Source organism: Erythranthe guttata, chromosome 1, assembly GCF_056151865.1.
Source record: "Erythranthe guttata isolate IM_541 chromosome 1, IM_541, whole genome shotgun sequence".
NCBI lineage: Eukaryota > Viridiplantae > Streptophyta > Magnoliopsida > Lamiales > Phrymaceae > Erythranthe > Erythranthe guttata.
The window spans coordinates 5,169,384-5,192,231 of NC_142533.1; the positions used below are offsets into that span (position 1 = coordinate 5,169,384).

At 31.4% G+C, this 22,848-nt stretch overlaps 2 protein-coding genes across 2 annotated transcripts; both read left to right on the forward strand.

Moving 5' to 3' along the window:
- Nucleotides 1–1,835: 1,835 nt before the first annotated feature.
- Nucleotides 1,836–4,911, forward strand: LOC105967326 (ACT domain-containing protein ACR8). The gene is made up of 7 exons (XM_012991925.2): nucleotides 1,836–2,162; nucleotides 2,588–2,633; nucleotides 2,734–2,848; nucleotides 2,958–3,028; nucleotides 3,157–3,723; nucleotides 3,992–4,096; nucleotides 4,220–4,911. Exons 1-7 carry the CDS (start codon nucleotides 2,098–2,100, stop codon nucleotides 4,571–4,573), a joined length of 1,323 nt encoding a protein of 440 aa, XP_012847379.2. The 5' UTR covers nucleotides 1,836–2,097; the 3' UTR covers nucleotides 4,574–4,911.
- A 14,040-nt stretch (nucleotides 4,912–18,951) lies between these two features.
- LOC105976080 (AT-hook motif nuclear-localized protein 1) lies at nucleotides 18,952–22,232 on the forward strand. The gene is made up of 5 exons (XM_088818492.1): nucleotides 18,952–19,874; nucleotides 20,485–20,552; nucleotides 20,809–20,940; nucleotides 21,076–21,237; nucleotides 21,727–22,232. The coding sequence occupies exons 1-5, from the start codon at nucleotides 19,451–19,453 to the stop codon at nucleotides 21,973–21,975; spliced, it is 1,035 nt and encodes a 344-aa protein (XP_088674618.1). The 5' UTR covers nucleotides 18,952–19,450; the 3' UTR covers nucleotides 21,976–22,232.
- Nucleotides 22,233–22,848: the final 616 nt, after the last annotated feature.

Below are 22,848 nucleotides of genomic sequence, written 5' to 3' on the forward strand. Positions count from 1 at the left end.
GGATTGGCACAAGGCAGCCACACAATCGGCCAATGAGTGGTCGAGTGATCGGCAAGCATTTGGGGTGCTTGGCCGAGAAAAGCAAGGATCGGCTTGATTCAAGTGGGAACGGTGATCGATATTTACTTGTGGCTGGCACGGGCGTTGCTCGGCAGCAAAGTCGGACAAGCGTGGGCAGTAATCGGCATGCGGCCGATAATGTGGGCAAACGAACGTTCGAGGGAAATCGACCACGACTTGACAAGTGTGGGAAAAATTGGCAAGGCAAGCAAGGCAGCCCGATGAGCGGGCGTGCCGATGACCGTGTGGGCAAAGACTGGCAAGTAATCGGTAAAGGAAGGCAAACGTGCGGAAAAGGCAAGGCAGATGGGCTGCCTAGCAACCGACCGGGCTGTTTGGGCCGTTTGGCGCGCGTTCGCGGGCTCGATCAAGTTGGGCTTCGGAAATCAGCCTTGGGGGCGGATTTGAGGAAGTTACGGAGCGGTTGAGGCCTGAAAATGCAAGAAAACTGCCCCTTTATACTTGTAATAGTTGGCCAAGTGTCATGTTTGTATGCTGCCATGTGTCCTTAGGTAGTTTTGTGTGAAAACTACCTTTTCCTTGTATTTATTTGGCTATGAGTGCACAAATCCGAGGTATCTAGCATATGAGAGTTCAGATTGCAATTGTTGGGCAATTCTGAGTGAGGATTTTGTGTGTGCACCTTAGTCTCCTTTGTATTCGTTGTGGGAATTAATATAAAGGTTGGGCATTGCCCGTAAACGTGCTTGTGTGTTTGTTTTCCGCTGCATACTCTTGTATTCGTTTACGTGGCTGAAAAGACTTGTGTTTGTGCGTGTTTGTGCGAAGAAAATCGTGTGGAAGGCTGACTGGTTTGGTGGGCAAATCAGGCCGTACAAGGGAAAATTTCGGTGATAAATTAACCCCTGTAACACTAACCATGGTGCATTGGGTAAACCGACTTTCGTATAATAATTTCCAAATCATACTGAGGATGTAAACCGCAGTAGACTAACCATGTTTGACAAGCTTGACATAACGACCATTCACAAGGAAATTTAAACTTGAATTATTTGTGACAAACTCCCTTGCGAGACTCATTCAATTTAACATGTATTTTGGGGATAAAAATGATAATTTCTTGACACACGTGATAAATGAAGTTATTTTGATATTTTTTTATTTATCTATTATAATTATTAGTAATAGTCAATAGATAAAATTAAAATAAATTCTTATCAACCATTTTTGAAATAAATTAAAATAATTGAACTCATCCTTGAACTTTAAACAAATATATTCATCCGCTTTTCACCAATTAGAATATATATATTATTATTTGGTGGAATATATTTATGTATATGACACACATATATATTTATAGATACACACATCATAATATTCGATCTATTTTAATTAACATTGAACATAATAACTCTTTTTTTATAATATTAATATTATTACGTATTTTGTAACTGAAAAATTCAAATTTCGACTTTTACCAATTTCGATCAGAAATTTTCAGATTTTTTTCAATTATTTTTCAATTTCATATTTTCAAAAAATGTTAATTTCAATAGATTTCGTTTGATTTATGGCCATTTAATTTAATATATCTAATACTTTATTTATTTATTTAAAGAATAAAACATCCTTTCACCAACTCAATTGAGTCGAATGCAAGCAAAGCATAACTGAGTAATACCACGTGCCCTCCACGCTGGCGATCCAGACTTCCGCCCCCAGCTCCTGGGGCCTACAGCACACGTGTCAACACCGGGTGTTGACTTACACCTTAGGAACAATATTTCAATATTAAGGAAAAAAGAATAATTGTTTTCGAGAGATATTTGGGAAATTAATAGAATATTGTCCAAATATCCTGATTCAAAAATTAATAAACAAAAAAAGGAAATTTATTTAATTAATCAATTTTGAGAAAATAATATAATATATATAAATACGTCCCTCCTCCCTTAAGAATGGGAAAGACCAAAATAAAACGCATGCAGTGTTCTAGAGAGAGAGAGAAAGAGATAATTCTAGAGAGAGAAAGTGTGAGAGCGAGATTTTGAATCCGTAGTACAGAGAAAGAAAATGGAGTGTCCGACGTACAACGACGACGAATACCAGAAGCTTGTCACTCGAATGTCTACTCCGAGGTCGATTTCTCCTTCACTGTGTGTTTTCTGTGTGTGATTTTTTTTTTCTTTTCTGAAATTAACCTTTTTTTTCTGCTGTTCTTCCGTTTCAATTTTTCGATTTGGGGATTTGAGATTTGTTGAATGATTTTTGTTGTTGTTGCAAATTTTGAAATAATTTGATCTTTAATTTGGGGGAAATTAGTGAATTTTAACCTTTGATCGGATTTAATTAACTGATTGATCTCGCCGATTTCTTTCCTTTCAAGTTACGCTTGACTCTGTTTTTCCATCTTCTTCTTCTTCGTCTAGTCTTCCCCCAAAAAATAAATTAAAAAATAAATTAATTAATTAATAGAAAAAGACTTTCGTACGACTTGTGTAGAAAAATCTTTTGTGAATTTACGATATTGCCCTCTGACTGTTTCTCTTTCTACTTCTCGCAGGGTCCTGATCGACAACACGGGTTGTTCCAACGCGACCCGGCTCATGGTAACACCACCTTCCCGGATCCTTAATTCTTGACCCGTTCCTGAAAATACGGAACCGCTTAATTTAATTTAATTTAATTTAATTATTTTTTTATTTGCAGATTGATAGTGCGAGGAAACAAGGGATTCTTCTGGAAGCGATTCAAGTTTTGACTGATTTGAATCTTTCAATAAAAAAGGCCTACATTTGCTCCGACGGGCGGTGGTTCATGGACGGTGCGTAGCTCACACGCGCCGCCGTTTTTAATTTTTTTGTTTTTTTTTGCCGTTTCAATTAAAAAATTAACTCCTGCCGTTTCGTTTTTCCCATTTAAACAATTTGCAGTATTTCATGTGACCGACTTAAACGGAAACAAATTAACTGATGACAGCGCTGCTTTGGGCTACATTGAGAAGGTAATAAATATAATCAATTATACCTACATTAAATTTTATCATAAATAATTAATTCAAATAAATCACATTTTTTTCAAGATTTTTTTCTTTTAATAGTATTGGTATTTGAATTATGATACAAATTGCAGGCACTTGAGAAAGTTCATTACGGCAAACCGAAAACCGAAGAGGGCCCCACGGTTTTGGAACTCACCGGCACAGACAGAGTCGGCCTTCTATCTGAGGTTTTTGCGGTGCTGTCCGATTTAAACTGCAATGTGGTCAACTCAAAGGTGTGGACTCACAATGGAAGAATCGCATCACTAATCTATCTTAACGACAATAAATCGGACGCTCCGATTAAAGATATTCGAAAATTAGAAAAAATCGAGGCGATGTTGAGGAACGTGTTGAAGGGGGACAACGATATTCGAAGTGCTAAAACATCGATCGCTGAGGTCAGCACTCACACGGAGAGAAGGCTTCACCAGATGATGTTTGCCGACAGGGATTACGATCGAAAACCGATTATTGATATATTTGGCGAATCGCCAGTTGTTTTGGTGCAGAGTTATTTGGAGAAGGATTATTCGGTTGTGAATATTCATTGCAAGGATCGGAATAAGCTTCTGTTCGATGTTGTCTGCACTTTGACGGACATGCAGTACCTCATTTTTCATGCCACCGTTGACACGTCAGCAGACAGAGCATCCTTGGTATTTAAATATCCTTGCAACTATTTTTTTTTTTTTCTTTTTTTTTTTTATTTGGGATTGTGATTTTTGCTTAAGTCCTTGTTTGGATTATCCATGAAAAGATTATTAATCTCATGAGACGAAACCCCTAGAGCCCTTTTTTCCATAATTGTGGGACCAGTCTGAAAAAGTTATAAACATCAAATAAGGTCCGATTATTTAACTAATCTTGGCTAATCTTTTCTACGAAACGAGCCCTTAAGTTATTTCTATACATTATTTGATTTAGGAATTCTTCATTCGGCACATGGATGGAACACCGTTGAGTTCGGAAGCTGAAAAGGAGCGTGTGATTCTTTGTTTACGAGCTGCCATCGAAAGAAGGGCATCTCAGGTGTTTGTCCTTTTTCTTTTTTTTTTTTTAATAAAACTTTTTAGGACTATGTTAAAGAATCTTTTTTTCAACAAATGTAAATTTTATGAAATGTAATGAAATTTTTTCTTGTCTGAAAAACAGGGTGTAAGGCTTGAGCTATGTGCGGCGGACAGAAAAGGGTTATTAGCGGATGTAACGAGAACCTTCCGTGAAAACGGGCTAAACGTGACGAGGGCAGAGATAGCAACATTAGAGAATAAATCCCGAAATATATTCTATGTGACGGATTCGATCGGGAATCCGGCCGACCCAAAGATTATTCAGTCGGTTCGGGAGAAGATCGGTTTGAGTACTTTAAGGATTAAGGAATTACCGATTGTGTATCAAGAAAAGGTCGAAAGGGACGAGTCGAAAGGTGGGGCCATGCTTTTATCATTTGGAAGTATGATGAGGAGGAATCTATACAATTTGGGATTGATCAAATCTAATTCTTGATTTTATGAGCTTAGTCATAAAGTGCATTTGTGTTTGGTTGGCAATATTCTTTGCTTTGTGGATTTGTACATAGTAAATGGAATTTTACAGACATGGATTTGGTGAAAGGTAGTTGACTTTAGTTGGAGGGGCTTGGTTGTCTGGATGGTATAGGGGGGCCACCACCCCCACCCCCTACCGTTTGAAATTAAGAGAGGGAGATTAGGTGCTAGTAGTTAGAATAGGGAAATGGTTTCACATGGGATGTAGGTTTGTACATATTTCTTTTCACTATTTTATATATATATAACTATTTCCCATTTATAATGTTTTTTTAATTTGAGTTGATTCTTTTTTCACCATTGTTCTTTGACTTTCTCGTTGACTTGTGACCTTAGATTTGATACATTCAATGCTTGCACATTTACATAGGTCCACAATCTTTCTTTCTTTATTATTATTATTTTTTTCTTCTTATTTATTGAATTTGCAGTTGAATTTTTGTTGTAAAAAGTTGACACTTTCCAACAATCTTTAAGGTTGCCTGTGTTAGAGTTTATTGACTAATAAGTTTGAAAGTGACATTGTAGGAATTTAGGTGTTTTCATATGAAATGTTTGGAAAGAGAATCATTTCGAAATTGACCACATAACTTTTGTAATATTACCAAAAATACACCCTTCATTGAAACACATCATCAAATTAGGAAACAGTGGAGCTTTGAATCAGGAATTTGGTCATGTAAATATTCATTATTATAAGGACCAAAAAGTAAAAATGAAAAAAGAGTTGAATGCAAATTGGGTTAATAGTATTTGTTTTAGAAAAAATAGCAACTCATAATATAATTACATTTTATCACAACCAACCCTATAAAAATTGGTGGAAATCGGAATGGAATTTCCAAACTCCGTCAATTTCTATCCGAAAATATTCAATTTGGAACTGTAATTTTCATTCCGATTTCCGAATTTTTGATTTTGAAGTTCCGATTTCTTTCGAATTTATTTGGAACAGAATCGGAATGGTATATAAAATTTAAAGGAACTTCCGATTTTCGATCCGAATATTTCTATGATTTTTCGAAATATATAAAATAATTTTATGATATATTAATTTGTAATTCCATAATAGAACCTATGATATATTTTATATGAAAAATATAAATACCGAAGGGTCAATTAAATTAAAACCTTAGAAGATGTTAATTGGTATCATAAACTTTATATTACATTTTTTCTTATAAGAAAATCTATGTTTCAATTTGTTATTCTTACATGTGTTTTTACTTATCGCGTTTTGTCGAAGTCTCTTTTGAATTTTCTTGCATTTTTCTAAAAAATCTCACAAAAGATAGAAAAATGTTGTGAAATTTTTTCATATCCGAATTCGGAACAAAATATTATAAACTAATATAATTTCCGAAACTTTCGAAATTCCACCGATTCTAATGCATTCTAAAAGTGGAATGAATCTTGCATTCCGATTTGTTTGGAACATAATTTGAAACCAATTTTTTATTTTCGGAAAATTTTCCGAAAAAACTATTTTCGATCTATTTCATCTGATTTCCACCCTAGGTTAAAGTATCCCAATTTTATAATTTTTGAATTTTTCGCCCCATCGAAAAAGAAAAAAGAGAGAAAAATAAATAAAAATTGGTCTCTTGCGTTAATTACAGTTAAACCTCTATAAATTAATACAGTTGGGACCATCAAGATTTCATTAATTTAGCGAAATATTAACTTATCGATAAATTAATAATTATTAATTTATACATTAATTAATAACTTATTAATTTATGAAATTACTTTTATTATTATTTTCAATAAATACATTTTTTTTTTAAATTTTACGTATATATTATTCATTGTACCATTCGTTCAATGCACTATAGAGCCCGTTTCACGAATGGAAGCTCTTAAAACAGTAATGTTATAGAACGATTTATGTTGAGTTAAAAGAAAATTATACCGAAAGTTCTAACCATGTTAAGAAAAGTGAGGGACGAGATTGATGGTAATGTGAACTTCTACAAGAAACTAGTGAGAATTAAATTATATTATATTAAGTCTTCATAAATCTATAAAATATGCACTGTACCATGTAATTTAAGAATTTTTTTTTATGCATTATTAATTTATATATTATATGGGGCTTCTTAAAATTTTCGAATGTGTATTATCTTATAAATTTAGCGAATTATTAATTTAGCACGTTGTCCCCGAGTCGGGACCGGGAAAATTTATTATTTAAGCGAGGTTATTAATTTATCGGGTATTAATTTATCGAGGTTCTACTGTATTAAGATATTTTGTCTTATCGAATGTTCCACCTCCTAACCTTTCCATTCATAGACAAATTAACCTACACTTAATTATTTCATTCAATTAACAAATCGTTAATTACATACTTAAGGAAGGTCAAAGTTAGATTAGGCGGCTAATTGTTTTAATCGAGGAACGAATGTCGATAAGTTTAAAAACTAATTTTTGGTGCTGCTGCTGCTGCTTCGGTCCTTGGATTTATCGAACTATTTTTTAAAACAGTTTTTTTTTTTGGGTTTTATTAATTAATGAAATACTTAACTAATATAATTAAAATGATTAGTATATTATGTAGGATATAATTAAGTAATCTCTGACCAGAGATTTATCTCCATGCGATGTAGGCCTGCGTAATTATATTAATAAACGATTATTTTTTTAGTTTGAATTTGCAAGTTAAATATTTAGTGTTAATTATTTAGAAATAATAATCATTGATTTATAATTCTAATTTGAATTATGTAAAATTAAGGCTTTGTACTTGAACTACCTACGTTATAATAGGATAAATTATAAGTAATATTTTAGGTATGCTTAAATAACAAATATTTCCTCTTGACTAAAAAATGTAACTTGATATTATCTTAAAATATTATAATTAACTCCCTAACAAAATAAAAATATTATAAAAACACCATTGACTACTTTTATCGAAGAAAGATTGAAATAGTCGGATTAGTTTGGATCATATGAGAATTACATAATTTTTTACTGACTAACTAATTAATTATTTAGTTACGAACATGTTCGGTTCGTTACAGTAGTTCTCGTGTCAGATTAGTTAAATTCTGATATTATTGTGAATTTATCCATAAAATCTCTTACTTGTTAAAATAAATTATGATTTTAAGGATAAAACTGTTTTTTTTTCTTGTTTAGTCACCCCTTACAAAATTAATCGCATGGGAGATAGGTGCTACTAAATTAATGAAATAGTAGCATGCAGTAGCGGACTCTAGTTTTTGTTTGAGTTTTGAATAAGAACGAATCTTATCAACCGAACATGTTATTAGCCTACTATTTAGTCAGTAGTACCTAATAATGATAATCTAAACGAGCCCTTAATATTCTTATAGAATCGATATATATACTATGTTACTTTTGAATAATCTTTGATGTTGTAAGGAGAGATTGTTTGGCGGTGAGATAATTCAGGGGTTAAGGATAATTTTACAAACAAATGAAAGATAAGTTCAGAATCTCAGTAAATTAATACTCGATCGATGGATTAGAGAAGAAACACATAGACTGGAAATGCATGTGCATGGCCCGGAATAGCACCTCGTGGGATTTAGTACAAACTGAGCAACGTGGGCCGGCCGACAATCACGGCGGTCGAGGTGGGTTGCTGAGCTGGCTCCGCCGTGTGTGCTCACAAGATCAGTCAAACAAATAAATAATGTATAAGTTCAACTAGCTAGTGTCCAAATGGTAATATTCCAATGCACTTGTGCTCTTATTGTAATAATGTATATTGAAATATGGGGGTGAATAAATTATATTTAAATAAACTTAATAATAGCTATCATATAGTCAATATTCATTGAAATTAAATGTATCACTTATTGAATAAATACACAATTATTGGAATGAATGCTCTAGAGCCGAGCCCCGGCTATAGCCTTGTCTTTTAGTAATTTATAACGGGCTTTCTATAAATCATGAATGTATATTAAGTTCGGCCGTAGCCAGTATACAAACCTTTTCATTCTATTTAATTGGTAATCGTACGTGTCTGTTTTCAATTGGGGCTTCTATCAATTAATTGCATAATCGTATATGAAAATTAAAAACCTTTTTCACTACGTAGGGCATTTTTTTTCAAAACTCGTTTAGAGCTTAGAAATTTCAGGATCGACCGTGCTCCTCAAGAGGTTGTTGGATTAATTCAAATATTACAATCCAACGTTCTTAATGATGATTAATGTGCTTCATAAAATAATATTGAGAAGCCTATTAAGAGGTATCAAATAGTGTTTAATTAGATTAAGACTATGTTTGGTAGAATTAAGCGCTGAACACTGAATGCTGAATACATATATGAATGATTAAGACCAATATTTAAATACTGAATGGATTAATGTTTAAGACTGTTTGATAACTTAAAGCATTTTTACATCTAGATGTTATAATTTTACTATATTAGCCCTTGGAATTGTTATAACAAATGACTTTATGTACTAATTAATTATCAATAATATAATGTCTAAATAAAAAAAATGCTATGACTTTTTAATTGTTAATAATATACTTTTAATTAAAAAAAATGCAGCTTAGGTGATTCTTGTTCCATGTATTTGACATACACATATAAAACTATTATTATTTCAAAAAATTGAACCATGGAAAAGAAAAATTCAAATTTCAATTCACTTTAAATAATTATAGTGACAAACTTACATTCTCACATCCAAAACATATACAAATAGGTGAATAATCAAACTTAATATTATTTTAGTTTATATGACACTACATATGTAAATGTAAATGTGAGAATTTTAAAACTAATTAAAAACTGCACTATATAAAGTAAATTAATATATAATTCAACAAATTGCACGAAGATAGTTGGAATACCCAATTTATAAAATGAGAGATTTGTCACAATTTCGTTCAGGAGACTCTGACCGAATAAGTTCAACTTTTTGAACTGAATCGGTAAGAGGCAATTGAAGCTATTCAGATTGTCATACCAAATGCATGAATATCGGAAGATCTGACCGAATAAGAAATGGGTCTTATTAAAAGGTTATTAAGCACTATCAAGAGAAAAAATGGGGAAATTAAGATGGGGAAAATACCAATGTAACAAATAACTGGAAAATAATAAAATATAGTAGCTTGCCATAATTTAGATGATATGATGGTAAAATGAATATAGCTTGTAAGAAATAACTTAAGAAAAATACATTATAGGCTGCGGCTATATGCAAGACTAATTCCACTTGTGCAAGACCAAATTAAAATTTTTAATGTATAAATACTATAATACCCTTACTTATTAAAAAAAATAGAAAATTCCAAATGTGCAAGACCAAAAATTCAAAAACACAAAAAACCCTATCACAAGACCACAAAACCACAAGACAAACTCTCATCTTCTCCATCTTCCAAAACCCACAAGACCTTTCTCCTTCCTCCTCCATAAACCCACAAACCCTTGATATTCAAATCATCAAAACTCAACAAATCTTACAAAGATGACAAGTATGGAGTCAGAAGATATCAAAATAGAAGATTCTACGATAGAAGAACTCAAGAAGCTATGCATTTATCGGTTTTTTAGCTAGAATATCGATTTTCCAAAAAAAAATCCCGCGCAAACGAATTCGACATGTACAGGTCGAATTTTACAGGTAAAAATCGACATTTAGATGTCGATTATGAGGTATAAAATTCGATATTTGAATTTGTACTATAAATACGACATGTCAATGTCGATTTTTACCTATGCAATTCGACGCTTAAGTGCCGATTTGTAGCATAGTTTTTCGACACCTTGGTGTCGATTTTTACCAGTTTCAAATTTAATTTGTTTTTTCTCTTTTTTTGGGCAGATTTAGGTCACTCATGATTGTGCGTGGCGGGGCTTGCGGCGGCGGCGATCGGCGATGGAGCTTGGGCGGCGGAGCTTGAGCAGCGGAGAAGGTGGCCGTACGTAAGGTTGGGGGGGGGGGGGGGGGGGGGCTGTTTGTTTGTTTTTTTAATTCACGCTTCTATGTTTTCTTTTTTTGTTTTTTTCCTCATTATTTGTATTTGGTCTTGCATAAGAAAAAAAAAGCCAATTTAATTTATGGGCATATTTGTCATTCCATCTTAATAAAATAGAATCTTTTGGAATCTTTCTTTAATTTGGTCTTGCACAAGTGGAATGAGTATTGCATATAGCCGCAGCCTACATTATAATCCTCATGTAGTATTTGAATAAATACTTGACAGCCATCCGTGCAATGGAGAACCTAGAGTATAGGTTCAGAGGGGGTCATGATGGCCCCCAACAATTCTCGAATTTCTATGTTTTATGTAAAGATTAAAAATCGTGTATAATTAGCATTATCGACCCCGTCGTAATTTTTTTAATACATTCGAACCCGACAAACTTAAAATACTTCCGCTAGTGCACCTGTGGACGTAGGAGTTTAGTTCTCCGAACCACGTAAGTCTCGTGCCTCGTTTGGTTTCATATTTGTGTGTGTGTGTGCAGTGGCGAATCCAGGATTTTTGCCAAGGGTGTTCGGAATTAAAGTTAGTAAAAAATATAATGGTTGGGTAAAAGTTTACGGGGGTTCGGGGGCAGCGCCCCGATTTTTTTTAATACTATACACATTAAATAATAAAAATATGTAATATTTTCAAATTTAAAGGGATTATTTTACAAATTTTGGGCTAATTTATGAAATATTTAGACATAAAATTGGTGAAAATATTAAATGAGTGGTAAACATATTAAAGTTGCAAGTGACAAAATGTGTATTTCATTAGCATATTCTGAGTTTTCAAAATATAAAAAAAATACTCACAGACGTAAATTTAGAAAACAATTGAAATAATTTATATATATATATATATATATATATATATATATATATATATATATATATATATATATATATATATATATATATATATATATATATATATATATATATATATATATATATATATAACATTCAAAATTTTGGAATAATTTAGATAATATAAAATATTAAAGGAATTGTAAATAAATTAGAGTTGCAAATAGCAAAAAATACGTTTTATTAGGAGATTTTGATTTTTTGAAATATGAAAAAATACCCTCATGCATACTCAAAAAAATTGAAAACAATTGAAATATTGTATGTAATGGAAATTAAATCTTGCACGGGTAAAAAATTTCTACCAACAAACTACAAACCAATTTTGAAAGTTAAATTTTAAATAATATACAGAAAAATTAGAATTTAAAAAGAAATATATACAGAAAACTCAGAAATAAAAAAACAACTAAATAGAGTAATATACAGAAAATTTAGAAATAAAGAAAAATTAGAAATAAAGAAAAATGAGAAATAAAGAAAAATTAGAAAAAAAAAAAATAGAAATAAAAAAACAACTAAATGGGAGGAGACTGTCACCAGAAGGACTCGAACTCCGGACCCCCTTGGAATTGAAGGAAGAACTCTACCAACTCAGCTACAGCTTAACATATTCAAATTACAGATTTACAGTTATATAAAGGTACATATATAGGAAATATTTTTTTTTTAAAATCAAGGGTGTGCAGCTGCACACCCTTGGACCACACTAGATACGCCACTGTGTGTGTGTGTGTGTGAATTCTCGTTTTTGTTTTCGCTTCCGCATTGCGGAACTTTATCCAACTCTACAATTTAACAATTGAAATCGGATAACTATTTCTGAAAACATATTATATAAGGCTATAAGCCTTTTTTTCTCTTGGAAGTATTAATTATATTTTATCCTTTATATAAGCACAAAAGTAGACTACATGCAGATAGTAATTTGAAACAAAAATATGTAGAAAGTAGTTATCTAGTTGTATAGAGATTTTCAAGAACTCACTAGAAAACGATCCATTAATTGTGATTAGTTTTCTAGAATGCACTAATAACGTTCATGGGATTACTCTTACCAGATGTAGGATTAAATCAATTTTCACCATCCATTGCAAAATAGAGTTTTATTAATAGGAGTACCCAGATTCATCATTTTCAAATTAGTTAATGTGCAATGTAAATAAAATAAAATAAATTAAAGTAATCAATAAAATATTTATTTAATCATATATTCATTTATTTATCTAATAGTAAATCGTGTTGGACAGAATCTGGCCAACAAGAAAAAATGAATTTACTAATATATCCTTCAATTATAATTTGACATTTCAATTTGAATTTATTAATTTGGCAAAATGAGTTTTTTAGTCCTGTATGTTTAGGGATTGAGAGATTTAGTCCACCATGTTTTAAATTCAGAATTTTAGTCCTATAAGTTACAAAATCTGAGAATTTTAGTCCTTTAACCTCCTATAATAGGTACTTCAATAATTTCTTAAATGACTTGGCATTTTATTTATAAAAATAAATAAATTAAATATAAAGTAGATGATGTGGATGATGAGTTGGATAATTTTGAAGCCAAATGCAATTCTAAATTTCAAAATGGGAGAAAATTAACATTTTCATTTATATATCTATTTTATGTTTAAACTTTTTCTTTCTTAACCCATTCAAGACCCCATCACAAACCCTGGTTCGTAACCCCTTCACCCCCCGTTCACATTTTTTATTTCACAATATTGATTGAATTTTGAATACTAAATTTTCCCATATTTCTTATACAGAATCTAAATGTGTTATCCACTTCAATAATCCAAACATTGTACTGCTTGGGTAGAAGCAAGCAAGGTTCACTATATCTGTCTCTGAAAATGAACTAATAATAATTAACAAATTTGTTACTAAGCAAATGCTTATTTCCTTTATACAATAAAAATAAAATTGTTCGTATATTTTATTTTATGGAACGTTAATTTTCCCGAGATTTTCTTAATTTTCCCCCTTTTTGACATGTAGAATTGAATTTGCCTCCAAAATTATTCAACTCATCATCCACATCATCTACTTTATATTTAATTTATTTATTTTTATAAATTAAATGCCAAGTCATTGAATCAACTACTGAATTACATGCTATAGCATGTCAGAGGACTAAAATCCTCATAGTTTGTAAGTTAAAGGATTAAAATTCTGAATTTAAAACATGAAGGACTAAATATCTCGACTGCTAAATTTACAGGACTAAAAAATTCATTTTGCCTATTAATTTTCACTTTTTACAGCCCGATCACATTTTATGTAATCTATAAAATTAATATGTTTAGGGGATTGAGGAGCCACCCTATTATTTCCACGTAGAAGCAACCAAAATTCAATTGTGGTCATAGAAAAGTACCGAAAGTTAAAACTACACATGATGTTTATTTATAAGAAAAAAAAAAAGAAAAAGATTATAACTCATTTCAATTAATTTGAAATGACTAACCTCAATTATTGGTAAGAACATAGTAAAATTATTGATTATTTTATTATAGAATAATTATTGATAAAATCATATTAATATTCAAATTATTAATTTTTTTATTATAGGACAATTATTGACAAAAACATATTTATAAATAAAAAATATAGATGATGTTTATTTTAACAACAATGAAGATTATAACTCATTCGAATTAATTTTCGTACTTTAAAATAAAATATAGATTATGAGTAGAATCAAAATATTATATTGTGATTTTCTTTTAATACTTGGTTTAATAGTATTTTAAAGGGAGATATTATAGACAAGAACATATTAACCGAATTGACTATTTATGATTAAATTATAATATCTTTTTAATTCAATTTTATCATAAAAATAATAAAATATAATTCGTTAAAATCATAAGAATAAATATGTTAATCGTAAAATTTGCATCGGTTAAGATCAAGTTCTTTCAATTCGTAAGCTTTATTCAAAGATTTAAATTAATTATGCTCAACTATTGATAATGACGTATAAATCAAATTAACTATATTTAATAATAATGAATATGCTGATTAATAATCCATTTAACATTATTTATTACAATCATTTTACACGGTTAGTTCTGTTATATGAAAGTCTTGCTAGTGATATAACGAAGATTTGTTGTGTCTCAGTCGTTGGGGTAACACTTTGTTTTCGAGCAATCTGAGTTCGACCCCCAACCACAACTTATTTAAGATTAAAAATTAGAAATCCGCCCCTTACCCTGACCGAACCCATCAGGGCCCGCCCCCGCCCGGATTCACCTCCCCGCGGATCGATTTCGGGCCCCCAAAAACTCGGTCCCGCCATTAAATTTGGAACCAACATCATTTCAGAATTTGTTTCAGATTAGAGAATTACAATTATTATGTTATATCCAATTGTCACAATCAAGTCTTATTTCTGATATGTAATGAATAATGCATTTTTTTAGCTCGAACCCCTAAAGGTTTTATCTATCCTACACCCGGTGAAGGTTACACCGGGTGATTTTTTACCGTTGATCTACACATACGAATGTGGATGTGTGTGTGTTTGTGTGTATATGAATGGTAAAGATCCACCCGGTGTATTTCACCCGGTGTAGGATCTCAAAAGCCAATCCCTAAATGATGAGTTTTGAAGGGGACATTATTAAAACAAATGCGAAAATTTTCAGCTTATATAGCATATGAGTTTTTTTTCAACAATTAGTCTAAAAATGTAGGTGTTAAATTAATGTAATAAATCCAATTTTGAAATTAATGTAATAAATCCAAAATGACAATAAACATTCTTGAGTTTAATTTTCTTTCGTATCAGGACATTTCTATTTTTCTATTGCTTACCGTCATTTTAGTCAAATTAAATGGAGAGCTTAAACTGAAATATGACATTTTAGACGGAAAACTTAGATTGACAACTCTTCAACATAATCATTAATGTAAGATATCCGTCCAAACAGCTTATTTCCAGTCTATGCTATTTATTTTCGGTAAATTGTCCGAAGATTTAAACAAATTCAAAATATCTGTCAATACTTTATTTAAGCTATAGAAAATATTTTGATTTTTATTTCAAAATTATCAATACACGTTACGATGGTAGTAGAATAGTAATTTTATTTGGTATTAAATATATAAAAAAATAAAAAAGTGTCTTCTTCTTTTTTTTTTTTTTTTTTTTTGAGCAAATATATATTTTATATAAAAAAGTGTATTTTTATTTCCCATATACGTATTTGATTATATATCATTCTATGGGCCGTTTTGATTACCCGATTTCTTATCCACATTTTATTTGATTATGTGTTCAGCCCATTTAGGTAAGATCCTATAACCCGACAACCCATTGTTGAAACTCTTTTTTCTTTTTTTTGTTAATCCACGCTAATATCATGGGTGAATTGCGGTTTGCACCCCATAATTAACAGTAATTGGCTTTTTGTGCCTTAACATTTTAAAATTGACAAAATGTTAATATAATCAAGGGTAAATAGTACATAAACCCCTTGTGGTTACCAACTTTTACAAATGACCCCCTTGTGCTCGTAATATCAGCACATAACCCGCTTGTAGTTTATGAGGGGAAGTTTCCGTTAGTTTTTCCGTCAAACTTAACCGCGTGTGTCAAACTTCAAGGCGGTCATCGGCAAAAATGAAAGGGAAAAAAAAGCACAAGAGGGTCATCAGCAAAAAAACGACTTTGCTGTTTGACACATGCGATTAAGTTTGACGGGAAAACTAACGGAAGCTACTCCGACAACCACAATGGGGTTATGTGCTGATATTACAAACAAAAGAAAGTCATTTGTAAAAGTATGTAACTACATGGGGTTAAGTGCTATTTACACTATAATCAAATACTTCATATAAAATAGGAAAAAAAAATTCCTTCATTTTTAAAATAGGAAAAACCTTTTTCATTTTTTTCTTTTGAATACTTTGGTTGCCACTCTAGTATAATACTTTGGATTAATAAAGAATAAAATCGATAAATGAAAGGCTGTCATTGATTTATTATGAAGCTTCATAATAGTATTATTAATTGTAAAAGAAGGCCTTGTTCTTATCTAAAACCTACTATATTTATTATATGTTTATTTAATATTATATATATATATATATATATATATATATATATATATATATATTTTTTTTTTTCTTTTTCTTTTTGTGTTTTTGATGGTAACTTTATGTTTAAGAATAATAATTATTTCTATATGTGTCAGCATATTCATGGACTTGCATATGGGTTGCATTTGGTTTGTGTTATTAGTCAATGCTTCTGGTCCACATGCAAAAAAATATTAATTTTAATTAAATAATCTTTGCTTTGTAGGGTTTTTTCTATTTTTTAATCATAAATTTCACAAAATTCCACATATATATATTTTTTGCTGAATTCTTCTTTGTCTTGTTTGGTGGGAAAAGTATATATGTTAAAAAATAAATAATAATAATAATAATAATAATAATAATAATAAATAAATAAATAATAGAAAATAAAATAAATAAATGGAGATAACCAAATATTTACAATAAGAGCAGCATGCCCTAGGAAAGCATGACTGAGATCTCGAGGACAATAAAGGGGTTCAAAATATATTATATTACATTTATTTATATATTACATATTATATACAATTATAAGAGCAAATAGGAGGAAAAATAATATTTTGATATTCAATTTGAAATACATAATTAAACTTTATTTGAATTATGTTCTTGACAAAATAGATGAAACTTGAATGCAATTTTACTTTGGAAAAATTCAAAACTCGGAGTTGAGCTCTATTGTACGATATATAAATCGAAAAATATATGTTTTAATAGAAATTTAAGTTACTTGTACTCGCTTTGTGTTTAATTAAAGTCGAAATCTCGATCACTCTCAATAAGCCGTAGCTAAAATATTAATTATTTGTGTTTAGTATTCATTAGTTAAATTTAGAATGTTTTTAATTCGAGATATTTGTATATTCATTTCAAAATAACTTGTATGGATAATTCTTGTGTAGATTACTACCATTCTTTTTTAAAATTTCAAATGTTCATTACCAATTTTGAGAAGTTTATTGCAAATTTTCAAATGTCTACTATCTTATTTTGTTAAAAATACACAATTTCAGAAGTTCAACTTCAATTTCTTGTCAATTTACAAAAAAATATTGTCAATTTTTATAAGTTCACTCCGAAATTCAGTATTTCACTATTCAACTTTAGGAGGTCGCTGCCAATTTTTATAATCAAATTAATAACTTTTTATAAGTTCAATATTATATCGTTTGGTGAAATATGAAAAAAGAAAAGAAAAACTGGAAATTTAATCCTAGGTAAAACTGTATGGTCTAACAAAATCGAAACACACTAGACAAAAAAAATACATCAATGATAAATTCTAGTTGAACTTCGACCTTTGACTGACTGTTGACCATTGTTGATCGATGTTGATCGACAGAAAAATTATATATTTTTATTTATCTTAAACTTAGTATTGAACCGACGGTAATATTACATATTTTTACTACTTATTATGTTTCGACCATAACTCATGGATTTGAACTCCTGTTGTACTAATTCAAGTTACAAGAACGACAAATTCTACAACTTTCATAGTTTGTGTTTTCTTAGTTTTATATGAACCGTGGTATAAAAAATTGCATTTAATCTTGTCGTCTTAGTCTTACACCGACAGTAAAAAATGCATTTAGTGGATAGTTATTTATGTAGATCAAACAGTTTAAAATCAAACAGTTTAAAATCACATGATGTATTTACATTATATAAGTATAGTGTAAATGTTTAACTTATTTCCTTTTGCAATATAGTCTATTATATTTATTTATTAAAAGAATATGTAATATTTTTGTTTTTCTATTTATATGTGAAGGTGAAAAGTCTGTGGATCAGAAGACATTAATTACTATGAGACAAATTTATTAACTAACAATAACTTCTTTAGCCTAGATCACAATTATGAAAAGAAAAATGATTTTTTAATTTTTTATATTGGTACATTAAAAAATTGTGTATTATTGTTCCCATAAATTGTACGAGCTTATGTTGACAAGTAAATGGAGTTAATTACACACACACCAATCACCCCCTCCCCCCACCCCCCCCACACACACACACACGTTAAATTACCAAAATATCTCTGGTTTGAATAATTACAATCGTTCTCTCAATTACGAATTTTCTTACATGTCTGTCTTATGGTGTTAAATTCAACATATTTTTCTAGTTTTTGTAGAATGTTTTATACTTTATACTCGTTTTGTATAAAAATATAATTTCTGATGGGATAAAAGAGTAAAAACTAAAGAATATTCTACAAAATTTAAAAAATTCCACTAAATTTGACACCGCAACGATAAATATATAAGAAGATTCATAATTGAATGGTGGTTGTAATTAATAATTATCCAAATAAAAAGAATTTTTTCATAATTTGAATTTACCTAGCACTTTAATTTACCCTAATATATATATATATGAGATAATTTCACTTTTCCCAACTACATTATTGTCTTTTAAGTAAAAATGTACATTGTCTGGTTACTGTTTTCTCCTCCGGATTCCAACCATTTCTATTAACCAAAATACATAAAATTTCTTGTTTTGAAATGATTAACAATTAATTAATTAATCTATAATTAAATATTTTCTGAAGACATTTAAATCTCTATAATTAAATATAGATTTAATAAATCTATATTTAAATTTCTCTCTCTTCCTCATACTTTCTGATTAAAATATTCATTTTATTTGCCAAAAAGAAAAATAAAGAAAAATAAAGGAGGAGAAAATGAACAGCCCCATTTTCCTCTCACTTTGATCTTATTACAGTACTTTTTTTTTTTTTCTTTTTTTTTTCAGCTCTGTCAAAACTAAAAATTGGATCTTGTTAACTTCTTGCAACTGGGTTTTTGATTTTGTGGTTTTAGAAAAAAAAAAAAAAAAAAAGAAATTAAAATTAGAAAAGCAAATTTTAATTTGGTTTTCTTGAAATTTGAAGTATGGAAGGTACTAATAATAATACCTTGAGTACAATTAGTGGAGTAACAGTGGTGGGATCAGATGCTCCGTCGGACTACCATATGGCTCCTAGGACCGCCGTCGAGAACCCACCTCCGATCACCGTACCGCCGTCGTTAGCTCTGACTGTAACTCCGGCGCCGTCGGATATAGCCGGATTTGGTGGGGCCGCCGCCGCCGTGGTCAAGAAGAAAAGGGGAAGGCCGAGGAAGTACGGCCCTGATGGCCCGGTGGCTAGGGCTCTGTCACCTAAGCCGATTTCCTCCGCCGCCCCACCTCCGGTCATCGACTTCTCCGCCGTCGGAAAGAAGGGAAAAGTCCGGTCGGTCGGCTCTTCCGCCAAGCTGCAGCACCAGAACCACCAGAATCAGCATAAGCAGCTCCGAACGGACAATGAGGGTTTGGGTAACTAATTCTGCTCTTTCTTTTTTCAAATTTTTATGTTTTATGTTTTATGTGTGTGCGTGTGTGTGTGTGTGTGTGTGTGTGTGTGTGCATTCCGATGATGTTTTGCATCTGTCTTATGTTGTATGAAAAGTATGAAGAAATATGATGTTTGAAGAGAAGTGGGACCTGGGAATAGATTTGGCAATCGCAAGATCTAACAGAACTCCGGTTTCGAGAATCTTGAAATTATGGACCTCATTCAGTACCCTTTCCTTTTCAATACACGGGTCGGGTCGGGTTATGTCGGGTCGGGGGTGGGTTGCATTCTTGTAATGGTGTCACTTTCTTGGGAAAGTGACTTAAGGTTCTTGTTGAGCTATGACTTTTGTCAGTTCAATCGACAAACGTTTCCATTCTTGATTAGTTTGATTCTTGAAATACCTCGATAAAGTGTGATTATGAGTATTTTGTTACTGATTTGATCTAACCAGAAAAAGTCCGAATGACTATAATTCGTCTATAGTTTTTTGCCCGTCTCGCGGAATGTGTTTCCCATTTTCAGTTGAAGTAATTCATCTTTAAGCTTTTATGCATCAAAACTTATTTTATACATATTTTTTTTTGGCAGGTGACTCGGTTTCGTGTTCCGCTGGCGCAAGTTTTACACCACATATAATCACAGTCAATGCTGGAGAGGTGAATTATCGATAAGTTTTTCGAATTTTCTGATACATAGATTACTAGTGTATCTCCTACTTTGCTCTTCACTTAAGTTAATTCCGATAAAGTTCCGTTTTTTTTTTCTTTTTTGATAAATAATCCCGATAAAGTTCTCGGATGAAGACACTATCTAGTATCTGCGGTTGGCTTGTATTTCATTTGTTCTTACATTTTAATTAGGAAGTGATCTTATTTATTTATTTAATTAATTAATTAATTTTATTTTATTTAGGATGTGACGATGAAGGTTATATCTTTCTCTCAACAAGGCCCGCGAGCAATATGCATTCTCTCAGCAAACGGTGTAGTATCAAGTGTAACACTCCGTCAACCTGATTCGTCTGGTGGTACATTGACATACGAGGTTTTTTTTTTTTTTTTTTTTTTTTTTTAAATTTAATTTCTCCTTTTACCGATTCAACTAATGCCATCGTATCTCTCTATTTATTTGTCCACCTTATTGATTTAATTAAATATTATTTGAAAATTATTTAATTAGGGTCGGTTTGAGATACTGTCGTTGACCGGGTCGTTTATGCCGAGTGATACGGGTGGAATGAGAAATAGGACAGGTGGCATGAGCGTTTCATTGGCTAGTCCAGATGGTCGTGTTGTCGGTGGTGGAGTTGCAGGTTTGTTAGTAGCTGCAAGTCCGGTGCAGGTAATCGTTTCCCGCTTTTATTCTTAATAATCAATTTTTTTTATACAGATATGATTGGGAAAATTACGGCCACCCCCTGAGTTATGGTCAAATTACGAAAACAACCCTCATGTTTGGGTAACTACAACCACCCCGTCAACTATTTATTATCCTACGAAAAGACCCCTCCAGAGGTGGTAAATTTAGGGATGTTAATTCGGTAAAACCGAACCGAAATTTTGGTTCGCCAACATTTCATACCGTTTACCGAACGCGATTTAGTTCGGTAAATAACCGAATTACATAAATTTTATGTAAAAATATTTACAAGGAGGGGTGGCCGTAATTACCCAAACAAGAGGGGGTTTTTCGTAATTTGGCCATGCTCAGGGTGGCCATAATTTGCCCAATATGATTTGACTATATATATATATATATATAGACACACACACACACATACATATATTTGATTTCTTCAACATGTTAATGTGTTTTCTTGTGAACTACTAGATTGTGGTGGGAAGTTTTCTAGCGGGTAACCAACACGAGCAAAAAACGAAGAAACACAAATCCGATTTAGTGACAGCTGTACAAGCGGCTTCGATCCCGATTTCCAATGCTGCGATGGAAGATAATAATAATAATAACAATACATATCATACTTCGTCTTCTTTCCGTGGAGATAGCTGGTCTCCGATGCCACTCGATATGAGGAATAATAACAAGTCCAATAATGACATTAATTTAACTTTACCTTGATAGTGAGAGAATCCGATTTTTCGGAAACTTCTAGAAAACCTATTTTCTAGGAAATTTACGTCTTTGTGTTCATTGCCTGTAAACCCGAGTAGCCAATTGCAGGTGAAAATCGTGTAGTAATTTAGTTCATTATGTCGCCTTTTTTTCTTTTTAAATTATTTTTTTCCGCCTCTTCGTTATGATAGTAGAATGATTTAATTAGATGTGTAATATGTACTATTGAAGTTCGAATTTGAATATCAGTTTTCGATTTGTAATTTTGTCGATGTAGAATTTTTTTTCGAGAGGTTGATTGAAGAATTTGCATTTGCTGTTTATAGATGAATATAGTTTTGATATACATATGGTTAGAGTTGAATGATTGTGTTTGGTTCAATTTGAGTATTTCATAGTGATATGAGTTTAATTTGTAATGGTTACTCTTTGTAATTATTAGAAAATTAAATTCATTCATTGGTGAAGTGTGTTGATATAGTCACATTCAATTTTAAGGGTGGAAATTGAATGAAAATTTTGAATTATGTCGATTTAGATTAGGCAATTTTCGATTTTGGTGCAAATGAATCTAGCCGAATGCATAGTTGTTCAAACTTGTATCATTTTTTTTTCAATTGTAAAGTTTGGTTTGATAAATAACCGGACCAGTTCGACTTTGACCGTGACCTGGCGATAAGGTGGTCCAATCTGACCTTTAAAAACGAAAACATTGAAAACTGGGGTCAAATAACAAAAATCTGGTTCGACTGGATAAAACCCGAGAACCACGAACCGGTCAAGGAACCTAGTTTTCGGTCAAAACAACTCAAACCACTTGAAATTGGTTATTTGAGGCTAGATTTAAGTGAACCTTCACGAACTTAGTTGTGGGTGGCC